Source organism: Anopheles moucheti, chromosome 3 (assembly GCF_943734755.1).
Source record: "Anopheles moucheti chromosome 3, idAnoMoucSN_F20_07, whole genome shotgun sequence".
NCBI classification, from domain to species: domain Eukaryota; kingdom Metazoa; phylum Arthropoda; class Insecta; order Diptera; family Culicidae; genus Anopheles; species Anopheles moucheti.
In genome coordinates this window covers 89,203,468-89,230,266 of record NC_069141.1, presented here as the reverse complement: position 1 = coordinate 89,230,266, position 26,799 = coordinate 89,203,468, and the positions used below count along the sequence as shown (strand labels likewise).

Sequence of the window (26,799 nt, the reverse complement as noted above, 5' to 3'; positions counted from 1 at the left end):
AGGCAATGGCACTCCCAGACATTTTTTTCTGACATTCCCAGACATTATTCTTCAATTTCTCGAGTTTTGCTTCTTCGAACCGTTTGGTTTTTTTTTGTTATCGGTTGTAAGCAGTGTTAGCATTATCTCTTATTCCCTAGATGCTGTTTGAATAGATTTTTTTGTTATTTTTTCGATATTTTGTGCGACTGTCTTTGGCGATGTATGTGTGTTTGTTTTTTTGTAAGTTTTTTTTTATTAGTTTTGTTAAAGTGTGTGTTTTGCTTGTTTGCTTAATTGTTTTTCCTTGCCATTTCATTATTTCTGTTGCAATGTTTCTTATTCCACTCGTACAATCATGTGTAATTGTGTGTGTTTTGTTGTTAATTTTTTTTGCTAGCGTAAATTACTTTGATCTGATTTTGTTTTATGTTGTTAGGTTCAATTAATCAGAATTAATCAACAGGATATTTTTTTCTTAATACAACTTTCATCCCTTCATCCTTCATTGTTCTCTTGTTTCATTCCTTTCTTCCTTTGTTTTATCTATGTACATTTAGAATTATCAACATGTCATTGCCATTTAAGCACATGTTGTCATTTCTCTGTTAATAATTAATATGCCATTTTCATTTTTTGCTTCTTTCTCTGTCTCTGCTTCCATACTTCGTTCGTCGTTTTGACTATTTTTACGCTGTGCACCTTCGTAAAAACTTATAAATTTTACATACGTTCTTAACATATTTGTTTTGTTCAATATTGTTTGCGATATTATTACTAATGTTAGCTGATTTTTTCTTCATTTTCCATTTCTCCTTTCGCTACCACACCACTTTCTATCCCTCTATCTCTCTCTTTCTTTTTCCCGAACCTTTTTATCGACAGCTGCGGTAAGCTGAACGATATGTTATACCATCTTACTGACACTCGTATTGTTCGAACTCGTTTTGGTTGTGTGTACGATTTTTTAAAGTGAGTTATTTGTGTATGTGTTTAATATTTGTTTCGTTTTGTATTTTTCTCTGTTTAGATGATACTCATTTTAACATGTTTTTTATGCGCAGAATTGTTTTGTTTATCTAAAACATTTCATTCTTAGTTGCTGTTTACAAATATATCGGGGTTGTCTCGTTAATTGAAAATTATTTTAAAAATATTAGCAAACAAAACATTAACAAACAGTACTAATAGTTAATTATGGTACTCAAGAGAAGAGAATAGATAGTTTAAAAGAGGCAACTTTTTTCTTCAAAACGCTTCTGGCAGTGATTTGAAAGCATTTCCGTGCGTCACACGATTCGTGTAATGGTGTGAACTTTGAATAGATTGATTCATTCCTTGTTTCGAAGGCGTACAAGTTGTAAGGCATTGATGAAAATGTGTCTGACTAACATAAAGCAATACGTGTGCAGTGGAATTTGAGAGACATATATACAAATAATCAAAACGAAACATGTAAACAAACGGTAAAACTTTGATAGCATTATTTTTAGTCATCTCTTATTATTGCTATTGATTTGAAGAATATTCATCCTGTTTTGCTGTTGTTTCTATTCGAATTTGCTAATACTTTGTTGTTGTTGCTTCTTGTTCTCTTGGTTGATTTATATTTACTTTCTCTACTGTTTCACTCTTCTCCATCAATGTAGTGAGTTTTTGATTTACAAATCCGTTTTTCCTTTCGTTTTGTTTGCTCACGTCTTTTATGCACTTTCTTTATTATTCTATTTCAAAAAGTTTAATAAGTGTTTTTTTTTGTTGTTTGCTTTTGAAACGATTGTATTTTTATGCTTTTTTATGTTTTTATTTCATTTCTTTGTGTCGCTTTCTTTTCGCTTTTTAACGGCTCTTATGGTTCCTATCGCATAAACGTTCCAGTTTACTGTTTATGTAAGTTTTTCTTAAAAACCATTTTGTTTTTGGCAGTGCATCAAAATTACTCTAACTGTTATTTTATTTCAATCCCGCCTAACCGTTCAGCAAACTGTGCCTCCTTCCGTTTTTGTTTAATTTATAATTTTTGCGTGCGGGTTGTGTAGGCTTATTGAGTTACGATTATTTCCTATAAGTGTTAGCCGGGGTTTCTTTTCTGATAGTAGCGTTTTTGGTATCCTTTCCTAGAACTGAAAGGGTATTTCTCGCACACCACCTTGTAGAGGCCAACGTTTACCGCAGACGTCATGTGCGAATTATTCCTCAGGCTACTACTAGTTACTATGCCTTATGCGGTGATAGTTATACAGTGGATTATGTTCTACTACATTGTACATGTCGCTTCGACACGCTCTACTACTTGTTTGCTGCTTCATTTATACATCTACAGACGACGGCGCTTATAGTTAAGGCTTAAACCATGTTAGTGAGTTAGATATACTTTATATATTAAAGTTAAACTCTAGCAGTATATTTTTTCACTAGTTTCTATATGTATATATGTATATACGTGTAGCTGTTTACTTTTTTTTATTAAACCGTAGTGTTACGTTGATGTTTTCTGTTTGTTGTCCAATTGCTAAGACGTAAGTACAGAAAAATCATTATCTACATGTTTTGACGCTTAAAATATGTTCCTTTTGTTTTGTTTTAATGTTGGTTTTCTTTTTTGTTTTGTTTGTTTATTTGGTTGCTTACCTATGTTCAAGTCCTTTTCAGTCCTTTGAACGTTTTTTTGTTGTGGTTTTGTTTTGCTAGAGCGTAATGTATTCCATACACTCACACATTAGCGCTCGTTTATACAGGTGAACGATTTTGAAATTAGTTTAATGGCAGGATGGCCAATGGCAAAATGGTTCAACAAAATTCGTTACTCCATAAACTCTGGTGGCGCAAATTTGTAATGTGAACTCTGGTGAACAGTTGGATGTCCTTCAATGAATTCAACTAACGGTGAGGAAGTGAAAGCACCTTACAAAAAGGGGGAATAATAACACATCATAACGATATCAACATCTAACAATTCCTTGCGCTTTAACAAGCCTTAAAAGATGACTAAAAATAACGCAATGCTTCCGCACCGATCCGATCGGTCATGCACCTTGAACGATTTAATTTCATTACATTATATCTAACCTTACCGATTATCTAACTGCAGACTGCTGGCTACGTTCCGTAAGAACCGTAAGAATTATACCGCTCGCTTATTTGTTTCAATAAGTTGCAGATAATGTGTTGGATGCTCTGCTCCATGCGTGTGCCAGTTGTTTTTTAAAGACCCGGATCTGATGTTCTGACGCTAGAAGTAAAATGTACACGGTTGTGCAAAAGACGTTTCGATCGGGAACTCCTTCCCGGGATGTTTGTTTGAGGTGGCGAATTGGAGTTGCGCGTTTAAATTCCTCATCGGCGAGGCGTGTTTCAGATTAGGTTTAGAACACCTGATCACTTCCCAAGTATAGTTAAAGAATACGACGGATTCGCTCAATTCATGTATGCCCTAGGGCCTCGGTGAAGAGTTCATAACTAACTGTTGGGTACACGAACGAGCATCTATTGCGAGCTGCAAAAACATTCACCAATCAAAAAGTTCTATTGTCATGCAAATTGCATACTTTCAAGCGCGCTGACAGAAAACGCCCACTAGTATGCAATGTGCACTGCAAACTTGATCGTTCCACCTTTCCGCGATGGTTAATGATAGCTGTCGTCGTCTAACGTTGGATTTCGAGTGCACCTTTCCTACAAAAAGGTTCGAATTCGAATTCGAATTGCTTTTACTACGTTTTCAGCTGCTCCTGCGATGTGATCAATTCAATACGTACCGGGTTGTTTAGAAATAGTTACAAATGTTGGTTGCGCTCGTTTCCTAGTTGCTCGTGGTAATGTTTGTGCAGAGTTTGTGTGACAAAGCTACCTCATGTGTCTTTTTAATGGGGGATGAATACCGATGTATACGCACTGTTCCCGTATTAATGAAACTGTTTGTAGGTGTTATTATCTAGCATGGTTATCCGTTCGTCTTTCTTGTTTTCATCCGAACGCTACCGCTTCACACTTAACTCCGAATCGCTATTATAATATTAAACGATATCAGCTGTTGTATCGTGTATCCTAACCTAACTTTCTCTCTCTTTCCCTCCTACGGTTTTGTCTTGCTCATGCACTCTCTCTCTCTCTCTTTCTCTCTCTGTCACACACGCACGCATACAAAATCACACAGAACTTTCATCTCAAACACGCGTAATTATTTCCACAATATACTATAATCGTTACGACTTTATACGTGCTGAAATAGTGGGCTTAGTTCTATCGCACATCTTCTGCTGCTGCGCTTGTGTGTAAGTGTAAGTGTATGTAACTCTCTAGCTTTCTTATTATACTAAAGCTTATTAGGTAAAACTTAACTGCTAGCGCTTCGCTGCCATAACCTCGAAATAACGCTTCGTTCCTTCGTTCAATGCTGCCCCTTTTGGATGATACGATGAACTAATGCACTGTCTCTTTAGATTGAATTCATGCGCCTCTAGGTCCATGTTGTCTCCTTGACACCACCTTGACTTCTTACTTCCGCCGTCGGAATCGATTATTGCTCTGGTGTTCCTTCTGGCGAATGTAATCGGCACACTTCCTTGCCCGGGTGCGTACCACCCGCACCAAACCGTTTATGCGCAGCGTGGTGCCTACATTGCGGCGCCAACCGCCCCGACGCAACACAACACCACCGGACCCACCCGCATTGCATTCGGCGAACTCGTTGTCTGCTTCATTCGTCGCATTCGCGTAGTACTGGGCCTGGCAACCGTAGTACTCGTAACACTGCGGACAGCTCGGTTGTGGCTGAGGCGATGGGGTCTGCGGTTGGGCCTGATGGAACTCGCAGTTCTGCTGTTGTTGTTCCTGCTCGCGGACCAGATTCGAGAACGCCTGGAAGTAGAGTTGGTTCTGCGCGGTTAGGTTGTAGTGGTAGGATTTGTTGTAGAACTGGGTGGCGGCAGCGGCTGCCGCTGTTGCTGCACTGGCGGCTGCCGTTTCACCGCCGCCGGTAATGCTGAACGCTGGAGCGGTTGGATCGCCCGGCTGTGGAGTGTGTGGATCGCGCCGTGTGTCGCTGAAGCCTAGCGACACGGTAGATAGTGTACGTCCGCCTAACGTGGATCGATCGAGTGTACTGCTCGGGTAGTTGTTGGATTGGTTGTTGAATCCACCCGAGGCCGACGGTGCAGCGGATGGTGGCCGCCCGGAGCGTTGTAGGCTGGAGGTTGCCGAGCGCGAGATCGTACTGGCCGGTGCAGTGTGGAGACGCGACCGCTGTGAGGATCCTCGCGACACGGTGGAGGTGTTGAGCAGCTTGTCGTGCTCGGACGTTTGGTGCTGTTGCTGCTGCTGGTTAATGTTGCGATAGAGCGTGGAACCATAGTTCCCGGCGAAGATCGACGATGTCGACGAGAACGACGGTGACGATGGCGGTAGGTTCTGGCTGAGATTGACCGAATTACGATTCAGGTTGGTCTGCTTCTCGAACCGCTTCAAATCCGGCGAGATGATACTGTACACGGTGGTCGTCGTCGCCGACATCGGTATGGTCGCCCCACAGGCACTGGTCATCGAGGCGCTCGTGGTGGTCGTACCGGCCAGCGTGGAGGTGAAGATATTGCGCTGCTTCAACTCGAGCTGCTTCGTCCCCACGCCGGCAACTGTCGTCGAAGGCATGATCGTGTTGTTCAATCGCTCCTCACTCTTGCACAGACTGCCGCAGGACGACGTTCGCTTCGTGCCCGTGTTGTTGTCCGTGTCGTTGCTCTTGATCAGATAATCACAGTTATCCACCCGACAGACGTCGTAGCTACTGTGGTCTAAAAAATGGTTCGTACAGCAGTTCTCCACGATCTCGCTCTCATGATGGAAGATGATCGCGTTCCCTTCGTCGCCGTTCTCAGCTCGCCAGATTGAAACCGTCTTGAAGTCGGATGCCGATGCCGACGGTGAGGACTTCTTGAGCAGTTCCTCGATCTTACAGCTGGACGAGGATGTCTGAATGCCCGCTCCGGGCGTGTGGCTTGGTTCGCCCACCGGCAACGGTTCCGGCCGTCGACGCCGGATACGGTTCGGGCTGTACTCATTGTCGCTCGCCGTCTCACTGACGTCCGCGCCACCGGATTCGGTACCGCTACGACCTCGTGTGCTACTTCCAGCATCCACTAGCGACGATACGGAACTGATGCGCGACTTGTTGGACTTGCTCTCGTCCAAGTTCGCCAGGAAACTCCACTTGATCTTCGAGGGCGACTGGAAGATCTCCGGGATATTGATGTCCAGATCGTCGAACTCGTAGTTTGCGGTACCGATCTCCGACAGCTGTCCGATATTCTCGATTGTGATCTTCGAAGGCGTTAGGACGAGCTGACTGCCGGCGCTCTTCGGCGCACCATGGACCTGTTGCAGTTGACGCTGAGTCGTGGAGGTGGTCGTACTGGTGGTGGTCGTCGTCGAGCCACCCGGTTGATCACTAGACGTAGAGCCCACGGTTGAGAGCAGCGACTCATTCAGACTTGCGATGTCCTGCTGGCTATCGTTGTCGTTGATGAGACCCTCGCCTATCGGGGCACCCGGGCCTGACAGTGGCAGTGGCTGTAAACGCTGTCTCTGCTCTTCTCGATCCAGCTGGTGCTGAATGGCAGTCTGAGCCTGGATCTGGCGAATGTTTTCGCCACTAATCGAGCAGTAAGAGTTCTCACTCTCATCCGCCGTGTAGTAACTGCACTGGAACCGTGCCGGATTGATGTTGAAGTTCGAGATGGTCGCATTGGAACCACCGCTGTCGGGTAGCGTCCGTCGACTTAGCGCGGTAGGTGATTGCGGACCATGCGAAACGGTGCCGTAGGGACCGGCCGTTGATCCCACCGGGACTGGCTGTGAGTGATGGGAGTGATGGGAGCAACAGCTACCACCACTGAGCGGTGTCGTTACGCGGCGTGATCGGGGTGTGCTTCGTGCGCTTCGATGCGAACTCGACACGGAAGGACGTCTCGAAAGGTTGCGCTGGAGGGAGGACATCTGCTGTGGTGTGTACTGCTGCTGTTGCTGCGGCGGAGGCTGATCGACCACGAAGTACTGTTGGATCTCATCGTCGTCATCCGTCGTGGTGAGATTGCCCCGGCTGCAGTGACAGTTCTCTGCGTACATCGTCGATGCGCTGTCACCGGCGTGCCGCTCGTCCTCGGTACAGATGGTCGCCGTCGTTCCGGCCACCTCTTCCTCCTCCTCCTCCTCTTCCTCCTCCTGCTGTCTTCGTCGCACTATCTCTGTTTCCTCCTCACCGCCTGTGTCCTCCTGGTGATGGTGATGGTGCTCGGACGACTGATGCTGCCGGTGGTGCGTGCACCGGGGCGACTGCTGTGACGCCGAGTGGCGCCGATGGCTGTGGCCACGGTGCGCATGGTGCGCATGATGGTGGTGGTGGTGATGGTGATGGTGGCCACCACTCGATGCGGCACCGGCAGCACCCCCGTAGCTGCTACTGCCGGTCGTTTCGCTCCGGAGACTGATGCGACTGTGGCTGAGGCCGCCGTGACGCTCCGCAACGGATCGTCGACCGGTGCCGGCCAGCGTGTGCAGGCTAACCGTGCTGCCGAGCGGGCAGCGGTGGTCGCAGCCCAACATCGGCGAACTCGGGTCGCCACCACCGTCGCTCAGCGTCGCGTCCCCGGGTGGAACCGACGGGTCGAACGAGCTATTAGGAGTCAAGGCGGTGCTCTTCAGTCAAGGCCCTGTGTTCTGGCAGACAGGTACTTGCTGCTGATGACGGTGAAGGGGCGCACAGGTGGCAGTTCGATTTTGAGTATTTCTTGCGCCTTCGGAACAACGCTCGGATGCGGCTGAGGTGTAAGAGAACAAAAAGCAGGTCAGTCGAACGGTTAAACAAGGGTGCGCCCGGAAGGTCCGGCAACATCGGCGAGCGGGAAGCGAAATGGCCGGCAGGATAAAGGAGCATGGTTCCGATGGAATGACGGAGAAGGGAGGGAGTCCGGTAGGGGATTTATCATACGATATGAGAATGGATGACAATATCTTGTAGCTAGTTTGGAAGAACATTACGCATTCGCACTATGAAAATCGGTAGCTGAACGTAAAATCGCAGCTAGATCGTCTCATACAACAAGTAGAGAACAATGAAAACAGAGGCTAAATAGAAATGCATTCCTTAAAGAGCAGCAGAATATAGAAGTTAAAAGTAGAAAAATCGAAGAGAAGTTGTTAAAAAACGGGCATGCAATGTAACATCATCCTACTGATGAGCGAATAATGACGAATGTATGAAATAGAGAAAGAGCTAACAGGAATATTAAATAAGTCTTCACATTGTTCCCAACTGCTACGATCATGCATGTTGCAAGCTTTAATAAGTAGTTCCTGTTCGATGGTTTGATTACTTATGTTTATGTGACTGGGTTCGAAGAAGTTTTAAGGAGCTATGAACAAAGTGATATGCAGAAAAGATATTTATGTTACGCGAATTCCACAGCTTATGGCGCATTCATAAGCTATGACAGTAAAGTATGCAAGTATGGTACGAATTGTTTACTGTTAGTTTGTTTATAGCCGTAAGGATTTATTTAGTAAGGATAGCAATTATTCTGTTTGTCGGCACAACAACCTCAAGGGGTCTAGGCCTGCCATTTCTGGCCTTCTTTGATTTTTTATTTACCCGTTACCAGATAGTCAGTCCTACGTACGGAGGATTGGTCCGGGTGAGATTTTGGACTGGATCTGTCGTGTGAAGACCGGTGCCGATACAAATTCACCACCGGGCCGCCGCATAGCAATTAGCTATTCCACTTAACATTATTGTTGTTTTGCTATAACATTGTAACTTAAGACACATTTTTGTATTGCGTTTTTCTTATGTACTTACTATCCCTGAATATTGCATCTTTGTATTTGATTTTTCTTCCAGTTTGTCAGTCATATTTCCTGTCTATGTGCTATTTCTATTCATCACTTCATTCTGGTTTTGCATCTTTTCCAATCACATTGTCTTAGTCTCGAAAGTTAACTTCTCATTAAAATTTATATATTTTCCTCTATCAGCAGCAACCAGCGGCAGCGTGGCTGTGTGCCACGAGTTGAGATTGAATTTTATCATATTTAGCACGCCACACCAAACACATCCCCGAGCACCGGCGATGGAGGGAAAATTTTTCCGCGTGTTTCCAAATTTCCATCATTCATTTTTGCTCGCACGCTCACTTCGAGCGGCCTCGTGGCTCGAGTGTATTATGCTGCAGCCAATTTATTATGCATGAAACATTACGACCGCTCTCGTTCTATTTCGCCGTTGGCCCTCCCCCTCACGTGTGGCCTTCCGTCCTTGACCTCAGCTCGGCACATACAGTGTCGCCCTGGTTATCTTTCCCACCACACCAGCGGACGAGGATTGGGGCGTAAAATTATGCCTACCACACCCACCAACGCACACATCCCACCGTATCTTCCACCCGGCACAGGGATAATGTAAATGTGTATGAATAAATTGCACATAAATTTTAGCACAAAATATATGTATGTATCGATAGCGCTCGGGGACACTTTTGACGGCGGGGCAACGATTAGCCTGTGGCCATCGATCGGGCAATGGTGGGGGCCGGGTGCCGCCACACGCTGAGAGCATAAAATACATTGAACTTAATAAAAAACAACGGTGGATCAACGCGTGATGCTGAGCCTAACGAGATTCAGCAATGAAGGAAGTCACTCATATGCGAACATTTCGGCCATTTATCTCCCGGGGTAATGTAGCACTTTGAAATTTAAAATCATCCCAATTTACATTCTATCGAAGTGATTACCGATACGGCCCGCAGACGAGTAAATCGGATCGTTATTTAAACGGAGAGCCACGAGCCTGTTGCATATGGTGGTTTAATATCTACTTTATCGGCCTGTTATAGTACAGGATCTCTGCAAACTTTTAAATGAAACCAAAGGGCTCGTTGCCCTGGTAACCGCCTTGCAATTATAAGTATGCAATTATATAAACAAAAGGCTAATAATATGCTAAGTGATCCATTTAGCAACTCGTTTAAGATTATTGACTCTGTGGTGATTCTGTTGGAAATTTAGCTCCAAATCAGTACTACATACAACAATTATCTTGTACTGCTCAACACAACTATTAGCTTGTCAGTTGAATCGAAAAAGAGCACCTAAAAAGTCACGGGTAACATTAATTTACATTTTCTACCTACTGGGAAATATCCATTCTGAAGAGCTCCTCGCTTGAGTTTCCCCATAATGACCGTTTGGACCACGAGGAAGAGATTGGAGGCTTTAATTTTATCGGTGCTCGATTTATCGGCAGCGGAATCGGTTTTTGATTATTTAATTTGAAGTGATTAGATCGTATCGCTTTACTGCGTCCCCTCTGTGGAAACGCAGAGCGCGTCCTTATGCCTTATCGTACCTAATTCGGAATGCCTAATTACGTTTCTTCGGAGGATTATGCTTTCCGGATAAGGTTGCCGTAGCTCGAGTCGTTCTGCCCTTGTAGCGTTGGTTTATGTGATTGTTTTTAGATTCTTATTAGATTACAATGCCACCGTAAAGGTTGACAGTGGCGAGTGGTTCAATCTGATTCTCTAACCCTGGTGTGGTGTTGGGTAGTGTTGGGGGCAAGGTTTCAATTTCAACATCTCGAGGAAAACCGAACAAAAATCCTCTAGTGCTCGAGACAACAAGACACACACGCTGCTGGGTATAGCCTCCAGGAGTCGTAATTTGTTTTTTTAGGAGGAGCGCTGTCAAACGGACAAAGCGGCATGTTATTCTCAAGTACACGACACACGAGGGGACAACTTGCCGCCAGTACGGTACACCTGAGGAACGGTTCTTGGTTCTTTGGTGTGATGCAATCACCGTCGAAATGCGATGCCCAGCGTTAACGTTTCGCGTATACAAACTTTAACAACAACCTCGCCAAGGATGGTATCGTGGCATTCGCTGTTCGGTTTGCTTTAAGAGATCGTCATGCTACCTGCTTGGGGGACCGAAAATAATCGTCACGCTGCATACCGTTTAAAGGAGCAGAGGACACGCACAAATAGTAACACAGGAGGTACACAGAGCCATACGCACATTCATAAACACACATACACGAACCTCTACGGAAACGGTTCTCAAGTGAAGAAATTCTGCAGGGCAGCCTGGTCAGTTACACACAGCAGCCCCGGAGAGTCAGTAACGAGCAAATGATATCGATTGGTTACTCTAAAGCAAAATACCTGAACAATGGTCGGGGACCGCGAACAATAAATGGCATGCAGAGAACGAAACGGTGGAACACTGCGTGTACGAGATAGCCTTAGACCCCGGTGGTGTGCCCTGAATCGTACGGAATGAAATAAAAACCGCCGAGGCCAGTATCCAAAGTCTAGCTCGCTTGTGGTGGATAGGAAGAGTACGGCAACGGAAACGTGTCACACTAGGGACCTGAAGGAAAGCAAGAAAAGAAAGAGATAGAAAGTAAGAAAGAAAACCCGTGGTGTGCGAGTGAAAGAAAGAGAGGAAGAGAGAGAAAGAGAAAAGAAACGATTTAGTAGGGCGCGGTTGACGAAATTAATGTTGCCTATACAGACGAAAAAGGGACCTTCAGAAATTCGATAGAATTGTGTGCAAGAATGATTTCTGATCGCGATATCCTGAGTAATTCTTTTGCACACTTGCATAAGTAGCCATTGGATACTGAGAGTGGCTGTCAAAGTCAAAGAGATCTTTTGCGGGTTTATATCAGGGGATCGGTAACTCTCTATCGGAGCTTCAGCCATCGAATGCCACAAAACCATCGCTTGTGGAGTGAGAAAGTGGAGTGTCTAACAGCTCAGTGTACTGGAAATAAGTATACTCAGAAAGCTGTACCTGTACACACGATCCGTCCATGTGCGGAGTGACGCCGGAAGCTGTCCCGTACCGGTATTCCTGCCGAGGTTGGGCCAGCCTGATAGCCGTACGCGGCGTTCCCGTGTGCGGCCGCCGCTGTCGTCGTTCCACGGCCACTTTGTCGGTTCGTGCGCCGCAGTGGCATCGGTGAGCAGTTGGTGCTGATGGCGACCGTTTGGCCAACCGTACCGGCCGTCGTGGTGCCGTAGTTCATCGGCACACCGCCGTAACCGGCCGAGGGTACCGCGTAGCCGAGCCCGACACCGACGTACTTGGACGTCGGGCCGAGCAGGTTACTATGGTCGCTCAGCGGGTACGGACCCATCTCGCCGTCCATCGTCTTGGAGGATGGATCGAGCAGGTTGTGATCACTCAGCGGATACGGGCCCATCTCGCCATCCAGTGTCGCCGACCCAAACACTATCGTTTCACACCGAGCGATGAGGGGATGAATGATGGATGCGCGTTCGTTCCGAACGATCAGGGAAACGTGGTTGAGTAAGATCGGAAGAAAGGTGGCGGTTTCGATGGCTTGTGCGATCGATGTACAGTACTGGTGTTGTCGCACAGTGAGCGAGCGTGGGTAGAAAGATAAGCGGGGACTACTCAACGGGGGCCCTGCATCGGACGTCTGCTGTCCATGAGGCAAGCACAAACTCACTCGCGTGATTTGAGCGTTTGGTGAGTAGCTCCAACAGTAGTCGAGCAGTTTTACGAACCGTCAGTGGTTTTAGTAATGAAGGTGGTGAGGGTGTTTTTTATTCCACCCGCTAGTGAGGTAACGCTTTTGGAACAACTAGATCAGCATTGAGAGAGGCCGCCGGTGTCGCGGTGGTGCGGTCAGAAGGCTACAAGCAGCTTTATCTGTACGGTGACTGGTGCTGGCTCAGCTTTACGCTAGGATCTATTATGCGGACCAAACCCCGTTGGAACGCGGTATGAGTCGTGAGATAAATGTGAAGTGAGGTTAAGTGACGAGCAGTTACGAGAGCGCTAAGCACTAAGGAAGGTGGAAGTGACCCAATGACGGCAGTGAGAGCTGGTGCAAATGGTGTCGAGGTGAGCAGATGGGGTTCGGCTAGATCGTCTCTATCTTTTCGTAGAGGATCCACGTTTCCGCGCCAAAGGTTCAGGCTGGTACTAGTAGTGAGTGACTTAATGATGTTAATGCTACTATAAATTTCGCTAAACGCTACGCACGCTTAAAAGCCAAGCCAAGTTGGGGAATGTGTTTTTGATTCGATTATAAACTAAGGGCACGCTTAACCTCCATTCTCTCGAAAAAGCGTAAAGCTGTATCCTACTGTATCCTATCGTTACACCTGGGTAGCGGATGTGTGCTTATCTCGTTGGGTCGTTTCAGCATTGTTCAGGACCGGGGGGGGGGAAGCTATTCGGGTCTCTTTTTTCCAACTTTTGCACAAAAAAAAGTGTTTAATGTTCCTCCGTATCCCTCCCGAGTTACAGAGTCCCGTGTATAGGAACACCGGCTTCCATTACGAGTTCTCGCAGATGGTACTCCAAACTTCTAAAGCGCTTTGGAAGAGGAAACCTTTCAACACTGCTTCGTCCTACACACACCAAACTGCGAATAAACTGCACCACCACCCACATTCAGTAGTTAGTGCTCTGCCTTTTTGTGTGTGTGTGCGAGTTGGAAAAACGAGAAGAGTGACGATTTCAAACGACACCGAGAACAAGCTACATTAATGACCCGTGAACGTGCATAACGTGTGCGGACCTCGACGCTAGCGGGTGTTTGGTGGTGTTTTTTTGGTATACACCTGCCCTGTGCCGGCTTTCGTTGCATATGGGGGTGGCTTTTTTGGTCACACTCCGCGAAAAGATGAATGATTATTACTACACAAACAGTGTTCCGCCAGTCTGCCGGCGCGACACATGGGGAGGAATAAAAACCTGCTGCCTCGTCCTAGCATTCATCTACGTTAATGATCCTCCCGGCGTGTGGCGATGTGTGCTCACCATACTGCAAAAGCGTGAGTTTAAAGTGCTCCTATAGCGAAGCCTGTTTTTTGTTGGTGATGGCACCAGCACATGCTGTCGGGGACGTGTGTTTATGGGATGGGTTTTGTTACTTAAGAGTTTAAATTTTGTCACGCGGATTTGATTTAGCGAAATTGTTTTACGCTACCTAACGTATTATTTTATAAGCTTATACGAGCATGAGAAGGGATAATTTTTAAAGCAGATTGCATATCTTTAGGCGATATTGTGCGTTTTTATTACTACCAGTATACAATTGACTTCAGACACGATTATTCCGAAATAGTATATATGGTTGTTTGAGGAATTATTTATTTTAATCCTCTTAAAAAGAAATGTTTTTTATTATTATCACTGTCAAGAAATCAAGATTGTCTAAAAGTATGCTGCATGTTATCTGTTTCTGTTCTTCAGATTTTGGAGCTCAGGGCTCTGAAACATGCTGGTCTCTTAATCATGTTTTCAGTTATAGTCTGCAAATTAGCTAAGTCGCGTGCCTTAAACAATTGCACTCTAAACTCCACGTCCTAACAGTAAACCATGGCAGTCGTATTATTGGCCCTTGGAAATGGTAACTAACTCCCTGGGACTTTGACTATTCGTGTGTGACATTAGTAGAGGTACGCATTTTGACTGGTGTAGGATATTTGGAAATATTCACAAGGCGAGCGGGACTTGAGGACATGACTAGACTAGACTGAAGTTAAAATACAATAGCGGAATAATATTTTACAAATAAAGAAAGCGTCTACCACATCTAATGCAAATATAGCTGAAAGCGTGCAACCAACAATCAACTGTGCGGGATAAAGCTCCATTAAAGGTTCCAAGAACGTCTACAACAAACAAACACACGCAACGAAACAACAAACATTCCTTGAAAGCCAACTTGCCAAAACCAATTGAGGAAAAGGATGTGTGCGCCTTGAAGGCAAAACACGATTTGTGGACAAGATGGGACGAGAATTCCGATGCAACTAATGCGGACGGGCACCCGACTGAACGATACGAACAGTGCCAGAGCTCACAAATAATATGTCATCCTTCTTCACGCTTATGGGCGAGGTTGTGCATTATGCCTTTCGTGCTATCTTTGAGGTGTGAGATTTTCCCGCAACTTGGCCACTACCCCTGCACTACCGCTGCTATGGAGTCCGTCGAAAATCCCGTCCTCTATGAAGACATCCACGTTCCCGGGCTTGATGCCTCGGCCGTGGTGTGCCGTGGCGTGATTTAATGCGGAGGAAAGTATGCCACAGCTCAAACCGCACACACAAGATAGACCGCGACGCGTCCCAGACACACACACACAGACACTCATGCACACAAGCTCACCCAACGGTATCTTTGCCTTCCCGCTCGATGATAAATGATGAAAATGTTGCGACTGCAAATGACAACCCGTTGAAGCTGTCATACTCGATTTTTGGTGTGTATGGGGGAGGAAGAGAGCCAGGGGGAGGGGGGGGGATGCAAAGGATGCAAGGAGGAATTGCCCTCCCTGGGTTCGCCAAACCCAACTCGGTTGAGATCTGAGCATTTTGCACACCGTCGCATCGTTCCAGTGTGTTTGCGTTTTTCATTTCACGCGCCCTGCAATGCGTCGCGAAGGACGATCACGTCCTATCCGTTTGTTCGGGGTGGTTTTTCCATGCTGCTGGAATGGAATGGATGGATCGGTGCGCAAACGGGGGAACGGGCGAACGAAGAGGTTGAGCCGCGGTAAAGTGTTGATTTAAATCTTCCACTTACGAACATGAAAGTCATGTTTTTCCTACGGTCGACACAAACCGTTTCGGGTGCGGCAAAGATAAGTGTTCAGGTGTTTGAGTTTCAGGAGCTTTTTGCGGGTAGAGAGCGGGAGGTGGTGTGAGTGTGTGTGATGCGGGTGATATCAGAGAGAAAAGAGCGCGAACGAGAGGAACAAAAGTTGAAGTTGGCGCTTGGTGTACGTTTAAGTACACGATTTAACACGTTGTATTTACAGACATTTGGGCAAAGAAGGCAAGAGCACCAGAAGACAGGACGATGAGGCAATGGGGTACTGGGAAGGAAAAATTTTTCGAGGACGAAAAGTGTTTTTTATCCCTCCTCGAACAGATTAAAATAGGCAAAGAGAAGGGATTGAGAGGTGAAAAAAATCGTATTCACACATATATAAAATACACACGTTCTCCACGCACACAGCAACTGGGGGGAAAAAAGGAACGGGCGACAAAACAACCCCAGAAGATGCCTTTCTTTGTAACATTTTCGTACGAATGTGTGAGCATACGTGTGTGTCTGTGTGTACATGGGTAAATGTGCTTTGTATTGTTGAATGCTGCTTAAAAGTTTGCAAAAAAAAGAACCCCATTTCCCATTCATTGGTGGAAGCTCAGTGTTTGTTCAACCGCAACGCAAATACGTGGCGGAAATGTAAGAAAAACTTTGCTTTTTCTCCTTCCCAATGGGAAACAGTGGCTTGACAAACAGTTTTCTGGCATTCATATGCTGTAGCATTTCGAAGTTATGCTTTTTTTAATCAATAAACATCAAAGCAATACGGAAAATGTGAAACAAAATGATACAAGAAAGCTCTAAAAACCCTAAAAAGTCCTTGCGAGATTTTTGTTGTACTACAAAGTTAATCAAAAGTTTCTAATAACAAGTTTTTGCACTGCAATTTGCATACTGTTAGGGGTTTTCCCGTGTTAAGTTATCGCTTTAGTAGAGTTGTTTGTGAGATTAATTTCAAAAGGTCTGTATGTAACGCCTGAAGATATGCAAATCGAGAAACAAGAGTGTCTTGTTTACGACTGTGTCCCATGTATTATCCTAAACAAATACAGGATAAAGAATAAGGAATAGTATTCAGGATGTAAACCTACGGCAAAAGGGGTTCTCCCAAACTCCCATTATGTACATTAACCAACAAGGAAGTGTTAACACTCTTTCGTGTGTTGCATCGTACAGTGAGGTGACTCACTCACTCAACACCAAAACAACTTCAAAAGTACACACAATGTGCTGTGTTATGTTCCAACTCTGTGATGGAGAAAGTTAACGAGTTCTGTAACATAATCGACACACAATGTTATACATGTGAGTGTTTTTTTCTTCCACCAAAGAAACAGTCTCAATGTGCGCGTGAAAATGGGTTTTGGGGCACGGACATGAAGCATATTTTTGGAATGTTTCTTGTTTAATTATGACAAGAGAATTTGATGTTTCTCTGAAAGACAAACTAATTGGAAAAGGAATTTAATCAGGATTGGGAATTTTGTAGACCGCTTCACTTGAATCGACGATAGAAACATTCCAGAATCTTCCAAGAAAAAAAAACACCATATTGTTGTCGGCTGTTAAGCCATGCATTCGGCATGGGAATTTTCCGAACGGCGTGAAAGATCAACGGTTTTGCCGTATTGCTGGTGGGATGAGATTAAGTTGAGTTGTTTTTACGAAATGAAGCTTTAATGGAGCATCTCGAGTGGGCGGATGGATAGAGGGCGTGGCGACTGCGGTGAGGTGAAAATTGAGAAGAAAATTTATGGCTTTCGTATCGCTGAACAACAGATAGCACGCACACATACACCTCGAGTGAAACCACAAACGGTGAAACGTCAACGTTCGTCTTTGATAAGCGCGAGGAGAAATAAAAAAGGGAAAAAGCATGGCCCAGGAGATGTGAACAATATGGCCGGGGTTGTTTTTTTCCGCTGATCCGATGCCGCGCGCGTGAGTGATGGTAACGATGGGCCAAACGTTGTGCGCACAAGTGAGCCGTGTAATGATGTGTTCCGGGACAGAGATACGCGAGACAGACACGTTTGTGGACAGCAGGCAAGGCAAAATTCGATACCGGCGCTGGAAATATGGTAGGGAAAATGGGAAAAAACGTGCGCCCCGGTGAGGAAAAGCCGTGTGGGTATGTTTTGGAAAATTGGCCAACATGCGGCACACACAGGGGGTGGACAGTGCGTGAGTGAAGGGAGAAAGAGCGACAGAGAAACAAATACAAAATAATGGCTGATTGCAGACAAGGTAAGCGTAGCGAGAGAAGATTGATAGATAGGTTTTTTTAGAGAGTTTAGGCTGATGAGTGGGGGAGACAGATGTGGAGCTTTGTCTATGCGTGCGTATGCGTTCAGGAAAAGAGCTTTCCGAAGGTGCGTGAAAGAAGAATGATCCAGGAAGGCAAAGCTAATAGTGGCACGTAGTAAATGCATGACTCTCCATCCATTCGTTCTACCGTCCCTTTTTCCCTTGACACAAACAGACCCACACACACATATACCTAATAAGCACACACATACATACATACATACATAAACACGCGTAATAAAGCTCCAGTGAGTAACAAAATGGAAACAAGAAAACACGACACGGAAAATGCCAACAAAACTGAAACAAATGGAGGGAAGAAAAAAGATGGCTTACGTGAATCGTGCTGGGTCTTTTCCTCGGAGATCATCAGCGCGGCGTGTTCGATGCCCGAGTTCATACTTTGCGGCTCCAGATTATTTACGCAGTTTAGCATACTCCTGAAATTCGCACACTCTACGATTATGTAATAAGTGAATATTATCAGATTACCGATAGCGTGATGGAAACGAGTGTGAATTTTTAACAGTTTTTTTCTTTTGTTGTTTTTTGTTTTGTTGTTTTTTATCTTTTCCATGTTTTTTTTCTGATTATTCCTTTTTGTTTTGAAGAGTGTTTTAATAATTTGGTTTCGCATTTTCCCCAATAGCGGGATTTGTTTTTGTTTCGTACTTTCCCTTTCGTTCAGCAGAGAAATTAATGGACGTTTCATTAAATCCTTTCTCTTTCTTTTCTTTTCATACGAACCGTTTGCTTGGATTGGAATACCAACAGTTTATCAAAACTTTTGCTCGGTCACTATTGACAATTGGCAGTAAAAGCAATTCTGTGCGTAAGAAGCTGCTACAAAAGTTGCTTTTTTAATTGTACAAAATGGTGGTGTGTTTGTAGTAAAAATGGCATTCTATGTGTATGATTTTTGTTTGTGGTGCAAACCGCATTACAAGCAGGCCGCGAGAGGCAGGTGTAAATGGAAATTATTTGCTGGCACTTTGGCTACAGTAGGTTCCAAAACTAAACACACACAGATGGCACAAAAAGTTGCTATAGCAAAGAAAGGCAATGCAAATCTGATGTGGATCAGCTTCAGATTTGAATGACTTCTAGCAAAGGATACATGTGATCATTAAGCTAAATACTAACTTTTATATTAACAGAAAAACCATGCATGCTCAAATTTGTTCCCTACTGTACGTCAGCAAAACAAGATCCACACAGGGTGAATGGCAAACTAGGCGTAGCGAGCAAATTACCAAGCACACGGTAATAATGCTGTGATTGTGATACCTGTGTGCTGGCGCAATAATTTAAGGTGATGACGTGCGACCGTAGTAACGCAAATCCTCATTGAATGGATCTAAGGCCCTTTGATACGTAGATTTGCTTGAGGGGCTATTTTGTCTTCCTATTTAATGTGCCATTTCGTGCCGTACGGCGGTGGATCATGATGAAAAATGGATCATTTGCGTGTGGACTTGCGGGCTGTTCCCTACGGAAAAGTGGAATGTGCGTGTGCGGTTGTGTGTGAGTGTGTGATGAGTGTATTGATCCTCTTTCCGATGGGAGCAGTCGATCGTTAAAGGGAAACGCATAAACGCACTTGCTCTATGGAAGAGTGAGCCTGGCAAGGTAAAAGAGGTAAGACAAGGTGATTGAGTAAACGACCTTTTACTATTGTGAAGTGGTGGATAACACAACACAGCGCTCGTGTGTATGGTACTATGGGATAAGAGTTCCCTTTATGACAAGGATAAATCGCAGGAAACGAGACGCAGTTTCAGCAGCGACATTTGGGAACACATTTTCCACCTCCGTTACCATCATTGGTTGTCATATTTTAAACGAACTTGGAAAGAAAAAAAGAAGAATTTTTAAACGGAAAGTAGGCTGGGGCCGTGTATGAAAAGCGCCCTGGAATCGAACACCCCCTGTCCTCAACAGTTTTGGTTTGGGCTTATTGGAAAAGTTTGCCGGATGGTGCGCCAATGTGCGCATAAAGAAAAACACAACAACTTTATCTAGCCATTTCCGAAAGCTCGTTTTCTCTCTCTCTCTCTCTCTCTCTCTCTCTCTCCCTCTCTTTACCGCTCGGTTATAAGACGGTAGCGGACTATTATTTATGAAATTATCTCGCAGCGAGCAGACGGGCTGGAATGCATGATAATGTTGCCACCGTCCACTGCCCCAAACACCACCCTTAATGTGCGTCCAGGTGGATCGATGGATGAAAAGTCCGCCGATGGTGGAAAAAAAACAGGTAGACGAGCGCTAAATTACACGGAAATTGAACTTTAGCTATCGGTTTAGCCGTCGTTATTATCTGCTTTTTTACTGTCGTTGTTTTGTTCCAATGCTGTAAAGCCAAAGGATGCACGAAGGATGTAGTAGCAGGAGGCTTTCGGCTGCCAGGCTGCCGGCATGCTGTTGAGTGAAAGTTTGTGCTGAAAGTTGTGTTTGGGCGTTTGCATTCAGTGGAGGTACTTTTAGAAAGAATTTCCATTTCCCTTAAGCGTGTGTCCTCCCCTAGTGGGAAACTGTACGGAAGTGACTTGGAAGAATGTTTTGTCGCGTTGTTTGGATTCTTATTTCGCGTGCCCGGTGCAACCACCCAACGCAAAGGGCATTGTTTATTTTAGCTTCCAGCTTCCCGGGGTTGGAAGAATAAGGAATAAGGTGGAAAGAATAAAACAACGGAATCAAACCGAAAAGAAATAAACACGAAATAAACGCACAGCGGCGTACGTATCTCATCGCGGATAACTAATAACGAAAGTTTTCAGCATAACTTACATCCGCGCATTAAGTGAAGCGGGGTTCCGATTTTGGAATCGATTTACCATCTTTTGCACGGCTGAGCCGGTACTTTCATTTAATTTATTATTATTGGACAGGCCTGATAGGTAACTAACGAGAAGGCTCTTTCAGATAGTTTTAGAATGAAATCGATTGCGATTTTTGTTTAAGCATCTTCAATATATTTAATTGAGCGATTTTCGTCAAACATTAATTCGTATTGCAACTTAATTTTACTTATGCAAAAGTACGATTTGCAGATGAAAAATACTTATCATTACATGGGTTGCATACCATCAGCCTTCGCGTTATAAAATGCCTGATAGTATGCAATTCGGTTAAAATTTATTTATTTTCAAATCCTAGATATTTTGCTGAAACCCATTTTCTTTTAATCTTTTGATCTTAAATTACACGCACAAACGAAAACATAACGGAACAACATATAATAAACATAAATTATATAAGTAAAATACTCACGTTAAAACAGACAAGCAAACAAATACCAACTTAACTGAAGTACAAACTAAAACCGCCCTAAGGAGAGACGGGGGGGATCTACTTTTTCGGGTCATCGGTTCCGCCATCTCGTTTGCCGGCAGGGGACACATTGGTTGCTGGGTGCTGCAGCTGAAGTGAATCGGAGCTGATTGAGTTGTGCTCGGTTTGGGGATCGCTTTCGCTGTAAAATAATAAACCAACGTAAAATAGGATCGTTTACGTTTCCAAAAACGAGCATTAGAGCGGGTGGTCGTGCGGGGGTTAATCGAGTGTTTCTTCTTCTTTTAATGTGAATGGATTAAATGGAATGGATTTTGTTGGAAGTTTGCTGTACACGCCGGGTGGGACTTGATCCAAAGATTAAGAGGTACCTTTTTTAATGGAAAGAAGCATCCAGTGGCATCTATCTCAAGTACGATCCGAAATTAATTCCATCCAGCTGGAACGAATCGAGCTGGCCACTGGCAGCGGCCCCGGGGGAGTTTTGCGTTCGTCAATTATTCTCCCTCTATCCCTATTGACAGTGATTTTCCGCTTAAAATGACAGAATTGCTTTGAATCGAAGTGCAAGTATCGCTATCGAAAAAGGCGACACACCGAGTGGATGGTACACCTTTCAGTGGATTTTTCCGCTGGTCGTAAAGAGGCTAGCAATTTAATTATCACAAAGCAAAATCATGCTTCCCCGAAGAGGAACGCCTAAAAATGGTAGGAAAAAGAGTTGAGCAGCAAACCGGGCCAAATATCCGATTTTTTGTAAGGACAAGACGGGGTCATGTTGTGGGGGCGGAAGCTTTCTGACTGTCGGGAGGGAGACAACAAAGAAGCCTAGAGGCGCTTTTCTGCTTGCTTCGGTTTTTTGAATGAATACTGCGCATCGAGTTAAGAAGATTGGATTATTCATTAGAGCGAAAGCCCTGACATCATCATTGCCGTCCGGGCCGGCCATATCTCTCACTCGCCGTAGTTCGGCCCAAATGGTGGGACGAAATATTATTTATCTGTCTTCCACCTTGCCCGTGTAAGGCGCAAGTCCCCTGCCAGCCAGCAAGGCGGAAGCGATGGTTCACCGATGCCCTAATCACACGGACTGAGGCTTGGCCCGCAAAAGGAAGATGACAAACCGCTCGACGAAAAGTTTGTCATCATCACGCGGACGGACCCGAACTGGTCGCCGGTCGATCTTGCGACACTCGGTTCGCCTTATCACAAGCCGTAAGGCTTTTCGGTCCATTAAAGGATGATTAATTGATTTAGGAGTAATTAGAAACGCCGGATTTCCGTCGACAAAGTCAAAAAGCGGCGGCAATGGGTTACCACCCCGGGGGTAGAGAGAGTGAGCGAGTGAACATAAAAAAACGGACGCAACACAGAAACAGGCGACCCATTCCCAAATGAATTTGAGGCCTTTTTAGGAAAACGGTGCTGTAGGGCTTTTTCTTGGAAGAGTGCGCGCAAAAGAAATGGAAGCAGCGGCGACTTTTTGAAAAGCAGGTCGTACGAGAAGGACCTTCCCATTTGCCGGCCGCAATTCAGAAGCCAGAGGATATCAATGTTGATCTGAAATTGTTGCGATTAAAGGCGATGGAGACTTGCAAAAGTCAAGGTCCCGGTTGGGCGAGCGATGGGAAAAGCTGTTACTGACCAATGGCTGGAAATGTTGAGCAGATTTTACGATTTCAAACAATCAATGACCGTTGTCGCATTACGGTTGAGTGCTTTGCCACTGCTTCGCCGCGGCCGGATTTATTGATGTTTGAGGCAGTACTCGCCCGATGCTGTTAAAAGCGGGGTCGAATATTCTTTCCGCTTAAATCACCCTGTTCGTAACCGAGTTTTGCTTCCAATTCAGGATTTTGCGAATAATCTAATCCCGACTGCCGCTGTGAAATCGGATTGAATAATTCATAATGTTTGCCTAGCGCGCGGCCATTCCAATTAATGGGCAGCTTTCGTCATGTTTTTTGCCGCCTTATGCTACGCTACCACATGGTAACATCGGAAACAGCCACCATCGTCGTTGAGTTGTTTGAGCACGCGGGACACGACAATGTTAATAGCTGCTAATGCTGCTTCACCGCACTGCTTCCGTTTGCCGGCTGTATCGAAACCGAAGATCGGTACAATTTAATTTTCCTACAATCTTCTTTTCCTATCGTGAAGTTGTTATGATGTTAGCTTTGTGTGCACGTTCGATAAGTAGCGCAAGCATTGGTTGTGCAATTTGTTTACGATAGGGCACCCTTACATGGGACCGTGAAGCTGATGATGAAAGTGTTTGGGAAGCTCGTCAAAAAGAAAAAGCTGTCAAATGACCAGGGCAGGGCACGGCGAGAGCTCTTAGTAGTGCTTGGAAGCTAAAGCAATAATATTGGAGCAAGACAAAACAAATTAAAAAAAAACGCATCAGCACAGCCTTGTACAGTCAGTCTTGAATGACGTTTGCTTGAAACAAACATGTGCTATTTTTGTTATTATTTAGCTGTTAGGCACTATGGACGACAATTTCCTTGAAAATAATTCAATATTGATTATATTTAAAGTTTTTACTTCTTTTGAAGAAATACCACTGGGTGTTACCACGTTTAAAATTGTGCATATTATAGTACAAAGTTAGTATTCTCCTTGTAAGTTCGGGAAATGATATTTATTACATTAGCATCTGCATACTTTTAGGTATTGGAAAATTTTACTCTACAAAAGGCTTTGTTCGTAATTTAAAAATAATTATCTGACAACTATCTACAATTCAAGGATGACTGTACAAACTGAAGCTAATAGTGGAGCAGTTGCTTGTTTTGCTGTCAAAAATTCTATCTTAAACAATGCAAGTAAGGTTTGTGCTTTGCAAAGCTTTAGCGTGTCTGTTTTTTTCCAAGCAATACATTTAAGTTCCATCCATCCAAACGGTTTGAAAGCATCCGAATGCCATCCGAATAATGTACACTCGCCAACGGGGAAACTGTTACAAATTCATACACGTCCTGGCACTGGATTGTGGATGGGTATGAGTGAAGTGAGATGTGTCTTTCTGCTGTTCGGTGCTGTTTGCTCCACCCTCCATTCGCACTCGGACTGACTGGGTAATCTTGCCACCGCCGAGAAGAATGTTGCCGAGGAGCGATAATAATAATCTGATAATATTGCGCTATCGGAGCATATAAACGCACGCTCACACACACATACACACATGTCGCACGTACGCAAACACGTGCCATCACTCTCCTGTTCCTGATGTCGCATTTCAACCGAGTGTTGGGGGACATTTTGTTTTTGGCTTCTCCCTCACGATCGTTTAATTCGTTTCAACCGTATTTTAACCGCTGGTGTTGCATTTTTCCGTGATTTATTTGTGGTGCGCTGGTGCGTATACAACACACACACACATACACATACGGGTGGTTGGTTTGAGTGTGCGTGTTGGTGCGTTTACTTGTTGCCCAATGGGAGGCAGGACCGCCCGGTGGTTGGTGAATGTGAAACGAAACAACAGTCGTGTTGTTGAGTGGTGCTTTTTTGTGGAAAGCGTTGGGCTTTTCCCGACCACAACAACTCTTCAGTGAGTGCGGGTGGGGGAGGGGTTTGCCCTGAGAGTGTCACGTTACCCGGTGCTCATTACAGATGCGTCAGAAGACAAAAAATTAAACACAGACAGGTGAATTAACTGGTTCGGGAGGTTGAGAACACTCGGAAACGCGCCGTGAAAGCGAAATGGATCGACCAACTATGAAGTTCTCTTGCAAAGATTGGTCTGAATTTAATTACCAACATAAACGGAAAGGGAGACGACGATGGTTGGTTCTGCTTTTTTCCGCAAGGAAGTGTAATTATTGCAATCGATCGATGCGATGGTTCCGCTAATTGACCGGTTTTGGAAGGGAATTTACAATTAAAAATAAACCAATAAAAGAAAACGAACGTAGTAGGCCATCCTCCGCAGAGGAGGTGCGATCCTTCGGGGGTGAGTATGGATTGCGCGATACAGATATAAGTTATGTGCGTGTAAGATGGATGAGCGAAGTTTTCATGAGACGAAAGGAACAAGTTTGGCAAATTTTCTCATCCGCTGTGTAATTGGATGCATAGTCTAATTAGATGTTGACCGACTTGAACAGGCTCCACATTTGGGAGTTCACTTAGTCTTTGTAGTGTGCATCTTTGTAGTAGTACTCACGAGTTTGAAAAAGGTAGTGCAGCTGCAGAAACCCGAGAAACAAAAACAAAACTTTACCAATTCATGCAATAGAAACAAAAATAAAGCAACCAAAAAGACGATAAGACCTTGTTACGCTCGCTTATTCTACGACTTTTAAAAGCGATAACGAGAGCACAGAGTACAACAAGGGATAGAAAATGTGAAACAAAAGAAAACTTTAAATGAAACCGGAAAGCAGACAGCTGTGCATCGTACGTGGATGTTTTAGGCGTGATCTGCTTTCAACGCAATGGAAACATTGACAAAACGCAACCCTAAGCTTAGCACAAACGAAGCAAAACAATGGGACCGAACCCTATGCGTGACGTTACTCTAAGTAGGTGTTGGGAGAGCAGGTGTCGAAAAGCGCGATCGAAAACGGTCAAAACAAAACGAAAGAGCTCCAGTGCTGGAGCTGCGCTCGTATTCTCGGATGAACAGTATCAGGAAGAAAGGGAATTCTGGAGCTTTTGTGTGTGTGTATGATAGTGGGGGCCATAACGGTTGTTGTTGAGCGTTATTTTTGTTTTACATTCAACAGCGAGCGAGCGAATTCTCATTGCTTGTACTGCGCAAACTGCACTTACCCGTAGAGTCTACTATCGCGAAGGTTTCTATAAATTAGGGAGGGGAAAAGTAAAGTTGTTGATATTCTGCTTCTGTGAGTTGGGTGGGGGGGGGGGTTTTGGTGTGTACGGGATGTGAGAAATAGGTTTTTACATTTGTGTGTAATTAAAGTCGACGTTGGATCGATTGTAAATTGAGAAGAAAAGAAAAGGTAGTATTAAAATTCATTATTTGTTACCAACGCTACACTCATGAAAGATGAACAGAACTGGAACCGAAATGGAGAATGAAGTATAAACAAAGAGAATTAAAAGAAAAGATAACTTTGCTGTTCTCCCCTTTCTTTTCCCCAAAGGCGTTTTTGTACTCAAACGAACATTACATCGTTCGTCGTTCGTCCGATTTGCCCCGAGCAAAGATGATTAAAACTTTTTCGTCGATATTTTTGCCAGCATCCGGATGTTTAATTATAGCGAATATGGATGCATAACCAATCAACCATAATCAGCCTTAACGGCGTCTTCACACGGAGCACTGGAGGGAACGAACATGGAATGATGCTTCGCTCAACCTCCCAGGGAGAATATTATTGGTACTTTATCAATACCACCCGGATGGAATAGTAAGATCCGGATAGAATAGTAAAAAATATCGAGCTGGGAAAATTTATTTCCGAGTGCAATTCGTGCGCTGCGGTAAGAAGTTATGCACCAGTTTTAAGTTTCGCTCGAGTAATTGTGGAGTAAATCCTTTTCTGGAACTTTCTCCACCCGAAGGACCACAATTTGAATGCCATTTAAAGGAAC

General features: G+C 44.6%; 1 protein-coding gene across 1 annotated transcript in view; it reads right to left on the bottom strand.

Annotated features, from left to right (window-relative positions):
* Nucleotides 1-1,884: 1,884 nt before the first annotated feature.
* Nucleotides 1,885-26,799, bottom strand: part of LOC128304211 (glucose transporter type 1-like) — a 47,476-nt gene continuing 22,561 nt past the window's right edge. Inside the window, 2 exon segments of the mRNA XM_053041373.1 lie at nucleotides 1,885-7,790; nucleotides 18,274-18,377. Coding sequence (XP_052897333.1) covers nucleotides 4,477-7,790; nucleotides 18,274-18,377 — 3,418 coding nt within the window. The 3' untranslated portion in view covers nucleotides 1,885-4,476.